The sequence below is a fragment of the Pipistrellus kuhlii genome, unplaced genomic scaffold, assembly GCF_014108245.1.
Source record: "Pipistrellus kuhlii isolate mPipKuh1 unplaced genomic scaffold, mPipKuh1.p scaffold_m20_p_14, whole genome shotgun sequence".
Taxonomy (NCBI): Eukaryota; Metazoa; Chordata; class Mammalia; order Chiroptera; family Vespertilionidae; genus Pipistrellus; species Pipistrellus kuhlii.
In genome coordinates this window covers 30,929,948-30,950,936 of record NW_023425449.1, presented here as the reverse complement: position 1 = coordinate 30,950,936, position 20,989 = coordinate 30,929,948, and the positions used below count along the sequence as shown (strand labels likewise).

General features: G+C 44.4%; 1 protein-coding gene across 14 annotated transcripts in view; it reads right to left on the bottom strand.

Annotated features, from left to right (window-relative positions):
• Nucleotides 1-18,855, bottom strand: part of LOC118718321 (serine/threonine-protein kinase Sgk3) — a 59,794-nt gene extending 40,939 nt beyond the window's left edge. For 9 of the 14 annotated variants that reach the window (XR_004987772.2, XM_045581448.1, XM_045581449.1 and 6 more), the window contains exons 1-2: nt 4,652-4,869; nt 240-323 (exon numbers count right to left, since the gene is read on the bottom strand). Coding sequence is in view for 10 of the 14 variants with exons in the window: in XM_045581448.1 (XP_045437404.1) it covers nt 240-323; nt 4,652-4,729 (162 nt within the window). In the remaining 4 variants the exon portion in view is untranslated. Of the gene's footprint in view, nt 1-239; nt 324-2,244; nt 2,269-4,651; nt 4,870-18,757 lie in introns of those variants that run through there. The other 5 variants (XM_036437048.2, XM_036437058.2, XM_036437051.2 and 2 more) reach the window with 5 other exon arrangements.
• Nucleotides 18,856-20,989: the final 2,134 nt, after the last annotated feature.

Sequence of the window (20,989 nt, the reverse complement as noted above, 5' to 3'; positions counted from 1 at the left end):
AATATTTTAAACTACATCTGGTTTCCATACTTTCAATACTTTATTTGGAACTTGTCAATGGTACCCTCTCCATTCTTTTGTGTAAAAATTCCAAAGTTAGAATGCTTTTGAAGAATCTCTTACTCTTTTCCGCTTCTCTGATATATCTGAATATTATTTAATCACTCAAGTAAAATCTCTTATTTTTGAGTTTTCTCAGGTGTTTTAAATAAAAACCTCGTAAACTGACCATTACTTACCGTATTGTAAAGCTTATCAAATTCTGCATATCTTCTGAAGACAAACCACTCGCTCCTGCCCACTGAGACTAGAACTTTATAAACCTGTGAAAACAAAAAAATAATAAAAACAACATATTTGATTACAAAAAAAAATTAACTATTTAAATATGTGAATGTTTTCATACTCATGAAACTAATATTATACATAAATGTTTATATATGATTCTCCAAGATACACAAACCCATACCAACTGAAATACTTTATCTTGTTGAAAGGTGACCTTATATTTTTAAAATGCTATGAAATAGGTCTATAATTTTCAAAGAATAGCACAGTGAATACTGAGTACTCATTATTTAGATGAATTCTATTTCGCCTTTCTTGTTTCAGATTTTCCTGCCAAGAATAAGACATCATAGATTCAACTGAAGATATTCTCTATTCTCCAGCTAGTCATGTACTGAACCTATAAAGTATTTTCAAAAGTGATGCCTGGCACATAGGAAATGCTGTTCTTAGCTCTCCTTCTCCCAGGTCATCTTTTACATGGTAGTTTTCAAACTAAGAATTTATCCTCAGATTTCCTCCTACTACCTTAGTATTTTCATATATACGTAACTGCATACAATCATAGTCAACAACCCTATGAAGTAAGCAGAACAAATATTAACCCCTCCCCCCACGGTACAGATGAGTAAATGATGGCCAAAAAAAGTTACACAACTTGCCCAAGTACACAGACTTGTGAGACTAAGATCTAAATCTTCGAACACCCACGGTGTGTCAGAATCAGTATCAAATCATCAACAGTTAAATTATAGAATCAACTCTCACAATTCATCCCATGGGTACTCTCAGATTATAATTTAATATACCAATGTAAGGAAAACTGTTTGGGACCCCAAAATATCATATCATTTCAAGAGGAAAAATATCAGGAGTCCAGGTTTATGAGAAAAGACTCGCTGACAGATGGCTTGTGTTACCAGTCTCATCATTTTACAGCGTAAGACTAGGGGAAAGAGATATGAGCTGCTTTGGGGTTTATAATACAATTGCCCACAATCTGTTAGATGAGTTAAAGTAAACCAGGTTCATTTTGGAAGAAGGGTAGACACTTATAAACTATCCTTTCCTAAGAAAGACTGGCAAGCTATACTCACAAGTTCATAGTTGGATGATACTGTGAGGAAAGGAACTCCCTGATGTATGTGATTATACTGTACGAATTCTGTAGTATCGTTTAAGATATAATCACACTAACTGGCCAACAGTGGGAGGAGTCAAGTGTTCACCTGGAAAGTGAAACAGTCGCTAGGATCAGACACCTAAGGGATGAACCACCTAGAGCAGGGGCGGGGAATCTTTTTTCTGCCAACGGCCTTTTGGATATTTATAACATCATTTGCAGGCCATACGAAATTACCAACTTAGAAATTAGCCTGCTGTATTTAGTCAAACATTTAATTAACTCACCCCGAATGCCTTGGCAAGGTTAGGCCGAACGATTTTGAGGAGCTTATACGGCCTGCAGGCTGGACGTTCCCCACCCCTGATCTAGACTGACAGAAAAGAGCACCCTCCAGGAGCCATAGGTTGGTGATATGGCTCTTCTGGTCCTAACCAAGGTGTCACGCTGTCTTAGAGGAAGCTACTGGCTGTAAGATGTCAGAATTGTTTGTAAGATGACACTGCTTGCCAAAACCGGTTTGGCTCAATGGATGGAGCGTCGGTCTGCGAATTGAAAGGTCCCGGGTTCGATTCCGGTCAAGGGCATGTACCTTGGTTGCAGGTATATCCCCAGTGTGGGGTGTGCAACAGGCAGCGATCAATGATTCTCATCGATGTTTCTAATTCTCTATCCCTCTCTCTTCCTCTCTGTAAAAAATCAATAAAATTAAAAAAAATTTTAAAAAAGATGACACTGCTCACATGGAGAGTGTGCAGAAGTAGAGGATCAAGAACCTGGTCAAGGTGCCAGTGAAGGTGAGGCATGCTTCTAAGACGAGACTACATATTTACCTCATACATCATTCAGGATTGAACAGGCCCAGTGCAGGACTGCTACAAGAGGATCGGAAACTTGGGTTTCTCCGATGTCAAGCTTCTTGAATTACTTGTGCCAATTCCTGGTGTGGTAAGCGGCTTCCCATCACTACCCCAGTACAGCCAAACTAGAACCCAAGACTGGCTTCCAGGCTGAAGCAGTTCTGCTACAGATATATTTACAGGAGCTGAGATAAAGCCCTGTGAATTGTTAATTAGCAGTAGGATTTATTAACAAAGATTTATTAAGTTCTAATTTTAAAAATCAATAAACCGAAACTGGTTTGGCTCAGTGGATAGAGCGTCGGTTTGTGGCCTGAAGGGTCCCGGATTCGATTCCGGTCAAGGGCATGTACATTGGTTGTGGGCACATCCCCAGTAGGGGGTGTGCAGGAGGCGGCTGGTCGATGTTTCTCATCGGCATTTCTAGCTCTCTATCCCTCTCCCTTTCTCTCTGTGGAAAATCAATAAAATATATATTTATTTTAAAAATCAATAGACAACAAAAACTTCAAATTAAAAAAAATACTTTAATTTACCAAAAAAATCACAAGATTTCACAGAAAGCAGTATAATACCTAATACAATATGAAATGATCTTACTGAATTTTAAAAATATTTCCTAACTGTTTGCCTTGCCCCACCATAGAATGTAAGTTCCTTGAGAACAAGGGCTGTGTCATTCTTGCTAACTGCTATACCCCAGTGCCTAGAACAGTGTTTGGCATAACAAAGAAACTCAATGACAATTGATTGAGTAGATAAATGAAAGTATAATTTAGACTTGGTTTAAGTCAAGACATCCTAGGATGCAATTCTGTTAGAAGCTTCACAGTGTAGAGCTATATAAAAGGCGTATGAGAATTACCTCGACCATGAAAATTAGGAGGATACCTGAGATAACCTACTGACAATATTTGCTAAGTATGAACTTCCCTCAAACTTGGCGAGAGGTTATGCCCTCGAAGGAGAGAATGGCCTGAAGGTAAAAGTAAGGATGGGAAAGGAAGGAAAACCTGCACACATTTCACTATTTCATCCAAAGTACACCGACCTCTTTTTACCATCCATGTGTTACTTCTAAATGTTGCTGATACAAAAGTGGATTAAATGCACACTGCTTGTTAAGATATTACTACCACACAGAGACTGAGGGGGAGCACATGGTCAGGCACACAGTATAATAGTATCTCAGCTCTGGGCTTCGGTGCAGAGTGTGGAGGTGTTAAGGGAGGGAGCAGAGAGGGTAGAGGGGCTGTTTCTAGCTTCTTATCTGGGATTTCGAGAGAAAACCACCATGGGGGAGGGGGGGTCCCCCAGCGCCACTTATTTAAAAAGGCAGAGGGAAGTGGTCAAAGAGTTTAACTTCTCAGCTTTCCTCAACTCCCATGTGAAATGGACTGAGCTGAAAGTCGCTTTGTCACAGGGCATCTTTAGCAGGCCAGAGGCTGGGGTAGATCACTTGATTCAAGAGCAGGCAAAGGGCACGCCAGAGCCTCAGTGGACTCTATAGCCTTTGAGAGCCAAGGGGAAGCAGTGAGTCCCACGATCTGGCCAACCCAAGCGAAGAACAGACAAGTCAGTTCGTCAACTACAGATGCCAGCAATGGATGCCACCGAAATGCCCAGGGCTGGGTCAAGTCAAGCATAGCCGGGTGTTTGCCAAACCAGTCACTCCACACTTAGAGTGGCAAAGATCTAGAAGGATGATAACAATGGAAGAGCCTTCACTCAGGCCACCAATACCGTGAGGCAGTCATCAACTCAACAAACACAGTGAAAGGGACCCTGCTTGTCCCATAAACCATGATGCTGAGGTGGAGGAGTGTGTGTTCAGTAAGAGCGTGAGCAGAATGGAGACAGCCTGGGCACTCTACTTAAAATAACTGCTTAAATTTTAGCTCAAACAGAATTGGGTTAAATGAATCCCTCCAGATCACTCAGTGGGTAGGGGTTTATGAGGAAGATCAGATCAGTTGTAGATAAGATAAATGACATTTTTTTCTCCCATGAGGAGGAGAATAATAAATCTCTGTAAATACTAACAGAACGAAATACAGTATTATATGTTTCATGACAATAATTAGGAAAGTAACCCTTTTCCAATAATATTTGTTCTTCAACAAATATTCAGTGTTTCTTCTTTTTTTTTCTTCTTTTTTTAAACTGTTTTTATTGATTTCAGAGAGGCATGGAGAGGGAGAGAGAAATGGAAACATCAATGCACACCCCCCTCCTGGAATACAAGGTTGGGAAGATTTGATGTAAAATCTGGATTTGTGGGCATGGGAAGAGGATGTTCTAGGTTAAGAAAGAACAAAAGCGGAAGTGGAAACACTCTCTGTATCCCGTTTTCCCCATAGGCTGTGCCCCGTCTACTTACAGTGAACCTCTTCTTCTTCTCTCTGTGCTCATCAGAGCTGGGGATGCTGACACTGGGGCAGCTCTCCTTGCAGTCCATGGTATAAGGCCTCTGGGGTTTGGGCCTCAAAAGGACCCCGGAAAACGAGTCGGAAAGCAACGGTCAGCAGAGGACAAACGCAATCAGCTACTCCAAAACATGGAACCTCTTGAGGTGATGTTCACATTCCATCACGCAATCTTAACCAACAGAAAAACAAACAAACCAATTAGCCAGACAATTTTTAAAGTACCATTCATTTACTAATTTGATCGTAAGTCTCAGTCCAGGTTAAGAGATTTAATTTCTGTTACGTCCATTTCAAGAGTTAAAACCACAATCAGACATGTGCATCCCATCCACCTTCCTTGCGGCTGAGAAATTCCGGGAGCTCCTATACCACAGTTCACGTGGTCTAAGGGCTACCTCGCACCCAAAAGACCCCTGGTTGGATGGATTCAAAGCAGGGTTTTTCCAGGGATGGTTTTCAGAGTTTTTGCATCAGGTCAAACAGGTGGAGCTTGCTTCCGCGTGGGATCCTATTTAGTAGGTAACCATTTATGCCCATTTTACAAACGAGGCAACTGAGACACAGAGAGGTTAAATAACTCTTGGGTCCAGTATTTGAACCCCGGCTGTTTGGCTCCAGAGACCTGACAACAAGTGTGGATCCTTCTGATGCACTGGACCCCTGATCAGAGATGTTACAATAGAACTTAATTCAGAAAAAAACACAATTATATTAATATTATCATTCCACCGATGGACAAAAGGCTCAAGATGTCACACTGATATCACCTTTGCTACACACAGCAGCCCGGACTCACCACTGACACGAAATAATACTTTTTAAAGGGTCTCTCTCCATGATTAATTTCAGGAAGTCACTCTGACAGATCTGATCATTGTCAATAAATTACATTCAAGTAATGATTTCAAGTATCTACCTGCAGGCATTGAATAGTCAAGGTATAGTGAACTTGAACTGATTAGAAGGGGGCCTCCTTTAAGATCACTCAAAACCTACTTTGGCCCTAGCCGGTTTGAGGCTCAGTGAGTGGACAGTGCGTCAGCCCACGACTGAAGGGTCCCAGGTTTGATTCCGGTCAAGGGCATGCACCTCGGCTGCAGGCTCACCCAGTCAGGGCCCATGCAGGAGGCAACCGATCGATGTTTCTCTCTGTCTCTCCCCCTCTCCTCCACTCTCTCTAAAAATCAATGCAAAAATATCATGGGGTGAGGATGAACAACAACAAAAAACAAAAACAGCCAAAAAATTAAACACACACACACACACACACACACACACACACACACATAAAACCTATTTTGTTGGATTTGCTGCTGGAAATGCAGTCAGGAGGATTTATACGGAACTAAATTTGTTGTTAGAAAACATGGAAATGTCACTGGCCCCCTCCTAAGCCTCGAGTGCACATCTGTCTGAGTTAGGTGACCCTATAACCCCATAAAAGCAGCATTTGCCTAAATTACGAGCACTCTGTAACTCCTTCTGTTACTTTTGAGTGTCATGTGTCTGATGCAGTAATTGGGACCAAGAATGACCTCAGGAAACAGACCCTCAAAAATGGGATGCATGTTTGATGAATGCCCTGATCACCTTCCTGTGGAAGGAGGAGGGGGGAACTAGTCACTGGGCACACAGAGATGGCATCAAACTGCCTCCCACGGTGCCACAGGACAGAATATAGACGGTGGGCAAGGAGCTGGAAGGCCACATGGATGATGGAAATGCTGTTTCAAAGCCTGGGACCTGGGCTGGGCTGCTTCCGCTTGTCTTTGAGAGTATGCACAAAGACGGCAAATTGAAAGTCATGAATTCCCAAACAGGTGGGTGGGAAATCTACGACTTTTAGATTTTTTAATTTAATTTTATTTGTCTTATATAGGAATAGGATCAAGCCCAGAGTTCAATGGTTAAGTGTTGCAGAGCCAATTAAACATGCAACCCTGCAGTCTCTCATGCTGACACATGGGCGTTGGCTGGGAAGGAAAATGATCCTGAATCACAGATGCAGGTGAGTGGGCAAACACAATAAGGGTAAGAATGTCGAACTCCACATTGAGCTGAACATCCATCCCCACTGAAAGCGGAGACCTACACCTCTCTCCGGAGTCCCAGCCTCCCAAACCCTGCCTGCATGAACCCTTTCAAGTTGTTTCGCACGGGAATGCCAAGTCTCCTCACTACATACTCCCATCACCCCTCACTCATGGCCTCAAAACGGTAGTTAGAGCCCAAGAGAACTTAGAAAGAAGTTCAGAGCCTACTCTGAAAGGGGACTGCCCTTATACTAAAACCAGAGGCCCAGTGCACGAAAATCCCCCCAGCCGCCTGCCGCCCCCGCCCTGCTGCGGAGGGAGGGGGGAGAGTAACCCTCCCTTCCCCCTGGTCAAACTTCTGATCAAACTCCTGGTGGAGGGAACAGTTTGCTTTTATTACATAGGAAGTTTGCAGAATCTCAACAATTTTTACCAGCAGGAGTCTGAGGAGCACATATGGAAGAACATTCAAAGGATGTTAGACAGGAGAGCTGAAACTGGTTTGGCTCAGTGGATAGAGCGTCGGTCTGAGGACTGAAAGGTCCCAGGTTCGATTCCGGTCAAGGGCATGTACATTGGTTGCGGGCACATCCCCGGTAGGGGGTGTGCAGGAGGCAGCTGATTGATGTTCCTCTCTCATTGTTATTTCTAGCTTTCTATCCATCTGTAAAAATAAATAAATAAATAAATAGATAAATAAAAAATATATATTTTAAAAAAGGATGTTAGACAGGGGAATGTTAGACTATATATAAGATTACTGTGACCCTATACAGGGCCACAATGTATCCCATCAACCTTTCTCCAGACCTCCCTCAAGAGAGACCCTCATCCATTCACACGAGTGACCATCCACTGGGAAATGGGAAATTCATAATCCTTCCGAGAGTCACTGGGCACCAGCTCTGAACTGATGCCAACCTCTGGAGACCCAAAAACATGGTCCGCTAGTCAGAACACCCATCTTAGTCTGGAAAAATGTAGAAAGACAAAAATCACCTCTCCAGGCCAGGATCCAGCTGACAGGCAGTAGAGCGAGGATTCTAATCCAAATCTGTCCGACTCCAAAACCTCTGTGGACTTGTTTGCTACACTGCACACCTCTCCTTCAGTAAATTCTCTCTCTCCTTCAAGCTTAATCAAACTGGCAACCTCGCAATGTTTAATACTTAGTGGCTAAGCTTCTTAGATGCCGAGCCTGTGCTTTGTGGTGCCTTAATCGGGTTGCTGCTCACAACAGCCTACCCATTGACAGGAAACCGAGGAGAAACAGAGGCACAAAGAGAGGACGCTGCCTGCCCCAGGCGGTGGGGAGAGAATGCGGGCCCCGGTGGTCAGTGTTTGGGTCCTTTTCCCATGGCGCCACCCTGCCTCTAAAGAGTCCTCTGGGAAGCCATGAAGGAGGTTCATAAACTTGTTTTCCAGCGGTTACAACTGATGTTGTGAAAAAAGCAACCCTGTTATTACTGTACATTTAGTGTATGATTATTCTATAAAACCGAAGCCATTTAAATTAGACAAAATCATCGAATGGCCAGGGAGCCAAATAAAACAGACTGAGGAGAGGGCTGATAGAAGAACCCCCACAGCTAAAAAAAAAAAAAAAAAAAAAAAATGGGACAAGAAGGTATGTCGTTCATGTGGGATTAAACGCTGGAGCTTTGGTGGGGGTTCAGAGGGAGGTCAGGCTTTCCAAAGGAGACTCACGCGAAGCATCTGCCTTCGCTCCGCTGGGGAGTCACGAGAGGATCCTGCAGGCTGGCTCCCGGGGGCAGCCGGCTTGCCTAGGAGGTCCCAGGTCTCTGAGGGGACCAAGGTGAGGTACTCTCCCAGCATGGAAGAACTAACTCTAACATCCAGCTAGCGAATCAACTCAGACAAGCCCCAAAAGACATATAGAAGCGGGTCTGATGGGCACAGAGCTTTCGAAGGCCAGCTGGATCTCAGGAGGGGCAGCGATTTGCAAGGGTAATGGAATAGCTGGTAAGGACTATATTTACAGTAATTCTCCTCAGGGGGACATCTGGCCATGTCTGGAGACATTTTTGGTTGCCACAACTGGGAGGACTGCTATTGGCCACTGGCCATGGAGGATGCTAGACATCCTACAGTGCACAGGACAGCCCCCACAACAGAACATCATCTGTGAATCGTGCTGGCAGAGTTGGAATGCTGCTTTCCTTCTGTGTGGTTTGCTGTCCGTAACCCTATTGCCAATGGACACTCGGCGCTCCCTTCTCCTCACTCTGTATCTCCAAAGGGGATACAGGCATCCTCAAACTTTTTAAAGTGGGGGCCAGATCACGGTCCCTCAGAGAGCTGGAGGGCCGGACTATATGAACTACTAATTCCTACTGTAACACCTCGGCTGCGCTCACTGCCCAAAAAACCTGGCGGGCTGGATCAGACTCCTCTGCGGGCCGCATGTGGCCCGCGGGCCGTAGTTTGAAGACCCCATTGTAGAAGAAGGGGATATGCATGCAGCGATATCATAGGAAATCTGTGCAAGGCAGACTCTTAGGTCAGAGCTCTGTTCAGATCACAGTGCTGCCGCCAAAACTGTGTGACTATGAGGAAGTACTTTATTTTATTTGTTTTTTAATATATTTTATTGATTTTTTACAGAGAGGAAGGGAGAAGGATAGAGAGTTAGAAACATTGACCAGCTGCCTCCTGCACACTCCTTACTGGGAAGGTGCCCACAACCAAGGTACATGCCCTTGACCAGAATCGAACCTGGGACCCTTCATTCCGCAGGATGACACTCTATCCACTGAGCCAAACCGGTTTTGGCGCATGTGGAAGTACTTCTCATCACCTCGGTTTCTTCGTTTGTAAAACCAGGGTAAGATACTCCATGAGTTGTTGTGACGATTAAGTGATGTGTTAGGTGTTAGTTCGCAGAAACAGTGATTTTCAACCGGTGTGCCTCAAGAATTTTTAAAACGTGCAATCACTGACTAGTCAGGGGCACTGGCCTCTTTTCCCTCTTCCTCTGGTGCGTGATTCACACTAAAGCATGAAGGGAAATTAAGAACAAGCCTGTCCCAAGGGGAAGGAATTAGGCTTGGAAGAGTCACACGTTTTCTTCAGCAGGGGAACAGGACTGGCGCTGGGGGTTTGGGTACAAGAATCCCAAAGGGGAGAGCTGGCAGGGCCACTCAAGGAAGAGACAGAAGAAAACCATGTACAGACCCTGGGCATGTCAGGGGGACTGGCATGGGAACAGGTTTGGGAACTGGGAACTGACCCAGAGAATGAAGAGAGGAATTGGGGATGGAACAAGAATTATTCCTGAGGAGAGAACAGGACAAGTGGGTGGGCTTCATTTTAAATTATATTAAAAGTACTTTCCCAGGAGATTCTGACCCCAAACTATCGTTTTTTTAATTTGTTATTATTAAAAGGCTACTGTAATAGTAAATAATCTGTATCTGCTTTTTTCCGCTTCTCAGAATACTAGCTCCAAACACATCCAAAATGTTTCAACAGAAAAAAAGCATATCTTTGTCATATTGTAAATTAACTTAATTGCAGAACAGATTTAAAAAATCTAACAGGATGTGCCAGTGGAAGATACAGAGTAACCTTCTCCCTCCCCCCACCAAACATCACATGATGAATCATTTATAACTTTTCCTGTTTTTCTTACTAATATATCCTTCCTCTAATTCCCATCCAACTCCCGTTTGAATTTTCCCTCATTCTGTCATCACAAAGCAGTCCTAGTTTTTCCTAGATTTATTCATCTCTTATTTGAGATATCTTTTAGTTATCCTGATTCTTTTTTAAAATATATTTTTTATTGATTTCAGAGAGGAAGAGAGAGGGAAAGACAGAAACATCAATGAGAGAGAATCATTGTTTGGCTGCCTCCTACACATCCCCGACTGGGAATCTGGGCATGTGCCCTTGACCGGAATCAAACCCAGGACCTTTCAATCCCCAGGCCAATGCTCTATCCACTGAATCAAACTAGCCAGGGCTATCCTGATTCTTGATGACATGATACAAAAATTAAAAAAAATATATGTATGTGCAAAATATTGAGGTACAATGTAGACGAATAGTCTGTACCCAACAATCCATAGGTGTGTCCGAGAACTTCAACCAGAGTCTGTTGGTTCCCTGAGACTGGCTCCCCTTGATTCCATAGATTTAAGGAAGGGGCAGTGAGGAGGTAGCAGTCCTTTGTTTTCCAATATGAGAACTGAATCAAAACTGCCAGGATAAGAAGGAAGGGCTTCTCTTTACAATGAAAACACGTCCTTCTTCTGATTCCGGAACTGACAGGGTAGAGCTGGTGAGTGCCGCAGCAATGCTCTGCTCTGTCCTTGACCTCCCAAGGTCACCATCCTGGGTTCCTGATCCCCATAACGCCTGCCCTCTTCCCGGCTCCCCACGCTTTTTCACTGGGACTCCCACTCCCACTGCATCTTCCAGGCAGAACACAGAAGACTCTCCAGGATGACTCCCAGAGGACTGTGACTATGGGTGGGACGATGGGTGGATGGGCAATCAGCTGAGGCAAGAGGGAAAGCAAAGGGGGAATTCACACAGTCCTATAGGTAAAAATCCTACAAGCCCCAGGAAGCCCAGGGAAAAGCTGGTTCTGACGGAAGGTTGGGAGAACTCAGATTTAAGGAGGCACCAACTCAAAAACAAATCACCATCACCTTATAGAGTCTCTAGGGAGACTCTCCAACCTAGCCTCTCTTCTTCCAGCCTAACCTCCTACCCATCCAATCTTCCCACAGTGGAGTGATTTTTTTTAATCCCTGTAAATCTGATCGTTTCACTCCTTGGCTTAAACTCTTTCCATGGCTTCCCACTGTTCTTAGAATAAAATCCAAACTCTGAACGGCTGCTAACAGACCACAAGCACCTACACGGCCTACCTTCCTCCTCCTCCAGCTGCATTTCACCAGGGCCTCTGGCCCCTCTGAGCCACTAACTCCTGTCAGAGCTGCCCCTCCCCAGTCCTCACAGACACGGAGCCCTGTCCCACCGCTGGGCTCTTGAACCAGTGTCCCCTCTGCCTTAAACGCCTTTCCTTCAGCTCTTTGCATCGAGGCCTTTGCACAAATGCCACTTCCTCCAACAAGTCTTCATGACCACCCTAACTAAAATGCTCCTTCTCTCCAAAACCGGTTTGGCTCAGTGGATAGAGCATTGGCCTGCAGACAGAAAAGGTCTCAGGTTTGATTCTGGTCAAGGGCATGTACCTTGGTTGCAGGCACATCCCCAGTAGGGGGTGTACAAGAGGCAGCTGATTGATGTTTCTCTCTCATCGATGTTTCTAGCTCTCTAGGCCCTTCCTCTCTGTAAAAAAAATCAATAAAATATATTTAAAAATAAAAAATAAATAAAATGCTCCTTCTCCAAGTTCATCTTCTGTCACTATCCTGGGTTTTTTCCACTTCAACATTTACAACCACCTAGGACTGCATACCGCTTACTTGTTGAGAACCTCCCTGACTGGAGTGTAGAGACAGTGACTTATGCATTGCCCTGCACTTGGTAGGCTCCAACACACATTAGTTTGTTTCATTCAACAAGCAGGTGGAGAGAGACACTTGGAAATTCCAGTTTGCCAAAGTATGCAACTAAGTAACCTCTGGCTCATCACTCCTCAATCTCCTGAACCATCCATTTCTCCCTCTTTACTAGGTCAATTCCATTATATATATATATACACACACACACACACACACACACACACACACACATATATATATATATATATATATATATATATATATATATATATATATATATATATAAATATATATATATATAAATTATAGTATTTTAATTAATTCTCCCTGAAAATACAGATTTATTTAACAGCTACTTACACCACGCTTATCATGTGCTAGGGATATGTAATTAGTTTGTGCTCTGACTTTTATGATTTGTATGAATGATCTTATCTGATAGAACACCCTTAACCAAAGGCTTTTTCAAAACAAAGAAAACTCAGGGTAAACACAGATGCTTATACAGTGCAGAAACTTTACGCCAAAGCAAATATTTGCTTTCAAGATTCTTCTGACAGTGAAACTTTACTGGTTAGCACATTAGAAAAAATGTCCCACAGGAGAAAAATTATAACCAATTACATATTTGAATTATATTCAATAGTAGAATTTTACCTTCAAGTTCTAACATTTTGAAAATTAAAACCTTTATATTATGTTTTTTCCTACCAAATCTCTCCTATCAAACTGCAGCTTCACCCCAAGAACAGTAAAATAAACTTAGACTATACCTGTAAGTACTCAAAGCCAACTACAAAATAAGTGAGTAAGGCTAACGTGGGCCCTCAAATGAGAAAACCCCAGCAGAGGTTTGGGAAACAATATGAAAAAGAAAAGAAAATTAAACAGCTGAAATGCCTGCATCAGCTCTAGAAACAAGTTTTAATCCATAAGGGGAAAAAAATCTCAAGTAAAATAAAAAATTCACTCAATTGGAATATATACAGGGATAGGTTTGAAATAAAAAATGAAGCGGAGCAGAAACCGGTTTGGCTCAGGGATAGAGCATCGGTCTGCAGACTGAAAGGTCCCAGGTTCGATTCCGGTCAAGGGCATGTACCTTGGTTGCGGACACATCCCCAGTAGGAGGTGTGCAGGAGGCAGCTGGTCGATGTTTCTCTCTCATCGACGTTTCTAGCTCTCTATCCCTCTCCCTTCCTCTCTGTAAAAAATCATATATATATATATATATATATTTTTTTTTTTTTATTATTATTTTATTTTATTTTAATGAAGCAGAGTACATTAAGCCAAACGCTGGTATTAAACTTAAAATGGGAAGCTTCGACAATAGCTCAACTCGAGTTTTTTGTATCTATCACCTTTCTCTGAAGGACCAAAAGCTTCTGGCAAATGTCTCCTGCATATATCCAGGAAAACAAGTGAAAAAGTATGACCATGTTATTATTTTAAACAACGAAGAGGAAAAAGGTAAACTACTTCCACCGCCCAGAAAGGACATTCAGTCCTATCCAGCTCAGAAAACAAAGCAGGAAAGCAGGATTCTTTGTGTCGAGATGCAAAAACAAAATAAAGCTTGGGAATAAAACCGCAGCTGAAAATCCAAAGTCACAAGCGTTGCTCCACGCAGTCTGTCTTGTCCTAATGGCTTCCCGAGTGAGCTGACGGTGTCTGTTTTTTAACGTCTGCCTGTTCATCTATATGGGTGCCGAGTATATTGCTTTCCCTACACCTACTCCCTTCTGTGAAACCAGATCTCAATGTCTTTATTTGCATCTTTTTATGGAGTACTGCATTTCCCCGTTTTCTTCCTTCACTCTCCACTTTATAGGAATGATTATAGAAGCTCAATGACTTAAAGGCCTATCAAACAGAACCTTAAGTTCATGTGCGTTTAAAAAACAGTGAAGTGGGGTGGAGCTGTGTCTTATTTTTCCTTAAAAAAGTAACTGGAATTTGTGTAGACATGCTTTTTGTCCTCCAGGAGATTATCTGTAGCAAAAATGGAAGACAAATGCCCCAGGAATTACAATTCGAACTAGAAAGCGGTGGAAAGTCACTAGAATTGAGAGGAAGAAAAAGCCACTTCCAATGGAACTTCTATCTAGGTATCTGAAATGGTGGCGGCATGCAAGGGAGGTTTTATTTTATTTCATTTTTATTTATTTATTTATTTGTTTATTTATTTATTTATTTTAAATATATTTTATTGATTTTTAACAGAGAGGAAGAGAGAGGGATAGAGAGTTAGAAACATCAATGAGAGAGAATCATTGATCAGCTGCCTCTTGTACACCCCAATACTGGGGATGTGCCCACAACCAAGGTACATGCCCTTGACCGGAATCGACCCTGGAACCTTTCAGTCTGCAGACACTCTATCCACTGAGCCAAACCAGTTTTGGTGCGAGGGAGGTTTTGAAGGCTGGGCACACAAAACAGAAAGGGTGGCACAGTCCTTTATAAATAGGGAATAGCCGTTTGCCCAGTTTGTCTGAATTCCTGCCCACTTGGGGGAAATGACCAGCTCATCAATAAAAACTGAAAGAGAAACATAGATTTGAGGTCATGTTGTAAAGAACTCCGAATGACAGGCTTTTTGTTCTGATGATGTGAAGGATGTGAAGACATTTGAAAACGGAACTCAGGTAAGGGGTTGCAGAAGTAGAGAAATAAACCTCGCATCAATAGGGGCTGCAGATTTTTTTTTTTTTTTTAATCACACAAAGGAAAAATAAGTCAGAAGCTATTTCATGTGGAGGACAAGGTATTATAGAAAGAAGGATTAACATTGCCTCCAGGTCTTATGGTTTTATTCCTGGATAACCAGGAGAAATAACTAGACCTGGGCAAGGAGAGCGCGGGGAAAATGACAGGGAATTGGCTTAAGTAATTACTAGCCCTCGCTGGAAATGTCTGCATCAGGTCCACGCATGGGATGCCTTCTGGTGGCAGATACTGTTTCTAGGCACTTAGCACACAGCAGTCAGCACAACTGGTAATCGCCTGTGCCCTCATGGAACTTGCCCTCTAATGGCAGACAATCCTATATATTAAAGATGAAATATGCAAATTGACTGTCATTCCAACACAAGATGGCCACCCCATGTGGTCAAAGATGGCTGCCCCCAGGTGGACACTAGACAGCCACCACAAGATGCAGTTGTGGTTGGGAGGGACCAGGCCTACAGGGGAGAACAGTTTAGGGGCACCAGGCCTACAGAGGAGGGCAGTTGGGGTGATCACACCTGCAGGGGAGGGCAGTTAGGGGCAACCAGGCTGGCAAGAGAGGGCAGTTAGGGGTGACTGGGCCAGCAGGGGAGGGCAGTTGGGGACAACCAGGCTGACAGGAGAAGGCAGTTAGGAGTGACCTGGCCAGCAGGGGAGGGCAACCAGGCCTGAAGGGGAAGACAGCTAGGAGTAAGCAGGCTGGCAGGGGAGGACAATTAGGGGCAATCGGGCCAGCAGGGGAGCCATTAGGCATCAATCAGGCTGGCAGGAGAGCAGTTAGGGCACATGTGTCAAACACAAGGCCCGCGGGCCAAATCCGTCCCGCCAGGCCTTGCAATGTGGCCCGCACCGCGCTGTCATCACTGCACTCCGCTGCGTTTCCATCACAATGACAGTTTATGACTGTTCAGTAAACCATTCGGCCCACGATTTAGGCTGGATTTTAGATTTTGGCCCCTTCTCTGATTGAGTTTGACACCCCTAGGTTAGGGGGTGATCAGTCTGGCAGGCAGAAGCAGTTAGGGGCAATCAGGCAGGCAGGCAGGAGAGCAGTTGGGAGCCAGCAGTGCTGGATCGTGAAAGGGATGTCTGAATGCCCATTTAGGCCCAATCCCACCCTAAACAGGCAGTCGGACATCCCTCTTGGGGTCCCAGATTGGAGAGGGTGCAGGCTGGGCTGAGGGACACACACACACACACTCCTACATGAATTTCGTGCACCGGGCCTCTAGTAGATAATAAACAAGTACATCAACAGATAAGCATATATTACAGAAAGAGTGGGGTTGCATGGAATTATAAATAGGAGGCTCTACTTGAGATAGTAATATCTAAACAAACACCTAGAGGTGAGGGAGCAAACTATGCAAGGAACGGGCAAAGGGTCAGCAACTAACACACCAGTATCTCCATGTAATTTCATTCCACCTTTGATGCTTTTGAAGTTGGCAGCAACATCAACATCCCACTTCCTGACCCTATCCTACCCAATCAAGAAAACTTCATCAATGACACAGTGATAACAAACTGCCTACCAGGTCAGTTTGTTTATACTAGTTGTTTAAATTCCCCCACATAAGAGAAAGGACTGCATTTTAAAACAACAAAACCAAAGCTCTATTAGAACATGTTTGTGCAAAGTTTAGGAAGACAATCATCTTGCTCTCAAAGCAATCATTGATGTAGCAACTTTGAGACTTGTGATTTAAATCAAAGATGCTGAAGAACGATTGTGAATCATGCAATTAAGCTACCAAGCAGGATGTTGCTGAGAGGGGAAGAAACATTCCCAGCACCATAAAGATGTCAAAAATAAAAATAGTATTCTCATCAAAACCAGAAGTAATATTGTACTTTTGATTTTATGATTTGTTGCTCAGCAGAGCTGAATTCTAGTCTAAGCTCTGCCATTTATTGGTTCGGGGTCTTTGGGCCTCATCCTTCCTTACCAGTCAAGGGCAGCTGGTCAGATTTTTCAGAATCCCTGAGATTCTATGTGGCAAGTTAAAAGATTTCTATGATGGTTCGTTTACTTAGGCATTTGGCTACTCTGGTTTACCTCATTTTACAATAACGGTACAAATAAGCACCCACCCAAAATAGCCCAACTTATAAGTTCTATATAAAGTAGTATGAACTGTTGCCCTAGCCAGTTTGGCTCAGTGCTGGCCTGCTCAGGAAAGGGTACCAGGTTCGATTCAGTTCAAGGGCACGTTCAGGGCGCTTGCAGGAGGCAACCAATTAACGCAATATTTCTATCTGACCCTCTCTCAAAAAAAAAAAAAAAAATAGCCGAAACCGGTTTGGCTCAGTGGATAGAGTGTCGGCCTGCAGACTGCAAGGTCCCAGGTTCGATTCTGGTCAAGGGCATGTACTGTGGCTGCGTGCTCATCCCTGGTGGGGGGTGTGACCAATGTTTCTCTCTCATCGATGTTTCTGTCTATCCCTCTCTCTTCCTCTCTGTAAAAAAATCAATAAAACATATTTTAAAAATTATATATATATATATATATATATATATATATATATATATATATATATATGTATATTTATCAATGGGCCCTAACCGGTTTGGCTCAGGATAGAGCTCGCCCTTCCCTCTGAAAGGTTCCAGGTTCCATTCCGGTCAAGGGCATGTACGTTGGTTGTGCACATCCCCAGTAGGAGGTGTGCAGGAGGCAGCTTGCTGATCTATGTTTCTAACTCTCTATCCCTCTCTCTTCCTCTCTGTAAAAAAATCAACAAAATATATATTTTTAAATCAATGGAAAAATATCCTCGGGTGAGGATTAAAAATATAAAGTAACATGAGTTTTCCTTTTAGACAAACCTACCAGAGCTTGGTGCTTAAAATGAGGCTACACTCACTCAAGTGCTGCCTGTTTTCACCCTCTTTTTTTTTTTTAGAACAACCTGCAAGACTCAGAGTTCTGTACCACAGAGTTTGGTTTGGAACAAGGTGGATGAGCACATCATTAGTATGAGACAATAGCCATGAGTTCTTTTCTGGTGGGAGTCGGTCTTTGAAAACTGTTCCAAACGAATCCCCGAGCATTTATAGCAACATTTCTGCGGAAAACGGTGGGGACAACTTTGAAGGTTAATGCCCGTGTGAATGCATAGTAAAGAAAATAGCCAATGTCATTTTGCACCATTGCAGGCACTAAGTATTCACTCACTTAATCTCCTTAACAATCCTAGAAGGGTGGCACTATTATTACCCCCATTTCCCAAAGGCATAGAGGATTGAGGCAAACTGCCCCCAGTTTCCACAATGAATCAGTAGATTCAAACCTAGGCACTCCAGCTTCAAAACCTGCCCGCTTAATGCCTATGGAAATCCTGGTGTCCTCGCTTAAATAAGAGTCCCATTCTTGGCCTCACTCTTTCTGCAAACTGAACATCACGAAGTCAACGTAAAGACGCGCTGCAAGTTCATTCATTATAGAGTTTCTCCCACGGTCCTGAACAGCAAACTAGAAATGTATTTTAAGTATAGAATTCCTACAATCCATGAGGTCTCTCCAGATTTGGAGAGAGGGTGTGCGGTGCAACACCAAGAGTTTCCTATCCCGGACCTAAAGCCGCGAACAAGTGCTGCAAAGCTCCAGCCCGACCCCGGGTAACCCGCCCACAGGGGACTCGAGCCAGGGGCCGCCCCCCAACGTCCCGCTCGCGCTCCGCGGCGCCGAAGTGGCACCGGGCCGGGCCGGCGGCACAACACCTGCGTGGTGCGCGCCCGCGGAGTCCCTCCAGCTGCACGCGAGCCACCGGGCCCCCTCCCCACGCTTACCTCTGGGACCCGCACCCGGCGCGTGGCCAGCGGGAAGTGCCGCCACAGCTGCGCCACCCCGCGCCGGGCTCCAGGCCCCGCCCTCGGCTCCGAGCCCCGCCCCCGGACCCAGGCCCCTCCCCCGGCACCAGGCCCCGCCCCCAGCGCACCCGCCAGTGCGCCCCGCCCCCTGGGAAGGGCCCACCCACGGTGCAGGCCCCGCCCCACCAATCATTGGCGCCATTTCGCCGTGGGCCCCGCCCAAAGCCAAGGGGCGGGGCTTCTGTGCACCCAGCTCCGCCCCTGGCACGCTAGGGGCCCGGGAACCCTAAAGGAAGGAGAGATCAAGGTGTGCAAGGAAGTCCCTAAATACATAAAGTGGGAAGGGCCCGTGGGAGCGTGATCCCGAGGGAGAAAGGGCAGGACCCTGGCAGAGGAAAGCGGGAAAAGGAGAAGAGCCAAGGTGGCAAGACGAGGAAAGAGGCTTTGAAGGGAAAATGAAGGCACTCCCTAGGTTCCAGCTAATAAGGGGTAGGGCTGGTTTCAACATCTTCCCAAAACAGAGTTCAGGTATTCAAGGCCCTGGCTAGGCTCCTCTCGGGGAGGGGGGGGGGCGCGATGAGTCACACCATTCCACCCAGGCCAAGTTTGGCACTAATGCCCACGAGTGTTACTAAAAGGTTTGCAGCTGCACGTATGGGTAAAGGGGGGAGGGGGTGGTAATCAGGCCACTCAGAAAGAATTATTTGAACCATTAAGGTATTTGATTTGGGAAGGTGCAAAACTATTTGAGGAATCAAGTCAATGCTAATTTAGTTACTATGGGGAAACACAAGGGTCATTTTGCCAACAGGCAGGAGGATTAAGACACAACAACCTTTGCTACAGAAACTTCAGATAACTGTGCCAGCTTATCTGTGTGACCTTAAGGGAAGCCACAATATCTGAAGCCCTCAATTTCCTTATCTGTAGAATGAAGAGATTAGGCCAGGTGACCTCAAGAACTCTAAATGCCCTTCCACACTCCATTTCATTCTGCCAGACGCAAAGGACTGTAGGGAAACACCTGCCCAGTTAAGGAGCCGCACAGAGAAACTGGGAATTTTTAGAAAAAGCATAGGTGATCACTGGCATCACTTCATTCAGGTTCTCCTTACTGACTTTTCTACAATATTTTTAATATCACTTTTGTCCTAGCTCAACACTCTTGCTCTTCTTCCCTCTCTATCCTCACATTTAGTCACCAGGTCCTTGGCTTTCTCTTTAAAAAAAAAAAAATGTTTTATTGATTTTTCACAGAGAGAAAGGGAGAGGGATAGAGAGCTACCGTGTTTCCCCGAAAATAAGACATCCTCCGAAAACAAGACCTACTTACAGGTTTCCTTCTGAGTGAAATATAAGGCATCCCCCTGAAAATAAGGCCCCCTGCCCTAGGCTCTCTCAGAATGCTATTGCTAAACATGAGAGATTTGGTCCATTGATTCTGAAAGAAATGGAGTCACAAGAAATTACCAGGAAATTCAGGAACTGGATTGTTATGATGATGTTCCAGAAGATGATGACATGATTGTCATTGAATAAGTGAGTAAATTTTTGATACTGAAGGATTCACAGTTTGTCTGGTTTGTGTTGACAACTACAGTACTACCGTACCGTATACCGTATACTTTATTTACATTTAACAATAAATGTGTACCGTCTTCTTCATGGAAAAATAAGACATCCCCTGAAAATAAGACCTAGCACATCTTTGGGAGCAAAAATTAATATAAGACACTGTCTTATTTTCGGGGAAACGGGGTAGAAACATCGGTGAGAGAGAAACATCGATCAGCTGCCCACTGTGGATGTGCCCGCAACCAAGGTACATGCCCCTTGACTGGAATCAAACCTGGGACCCTTGAGTCTGCAGGCCGACACTGTATCCACTGAGCCAAACTGGTTTCGGCAGCTTTCTCTATTACAGCCTTTTCAATGACCCTTCTAATTTTCATTGCCATCTATGCACCAATACAAAGAACTCAGGGTCTCAGCTATGACCCTCACCTACTTTTCCCACCTGATCTCCAACTTTCTCTGTGTACACAACTGGGCAACAGACTGTCTCCTCACTGGACAGTAACCACAACATACAGCCCATTTTCCTACCACTGAACATTTACACCCACTGCTTCCCAGCTCAGAATACCTCTTCTCGGTCCTCTTGACCTGTCCAGACTACAACAGCTCAGCTCAGGGACCTCTATGCAATAC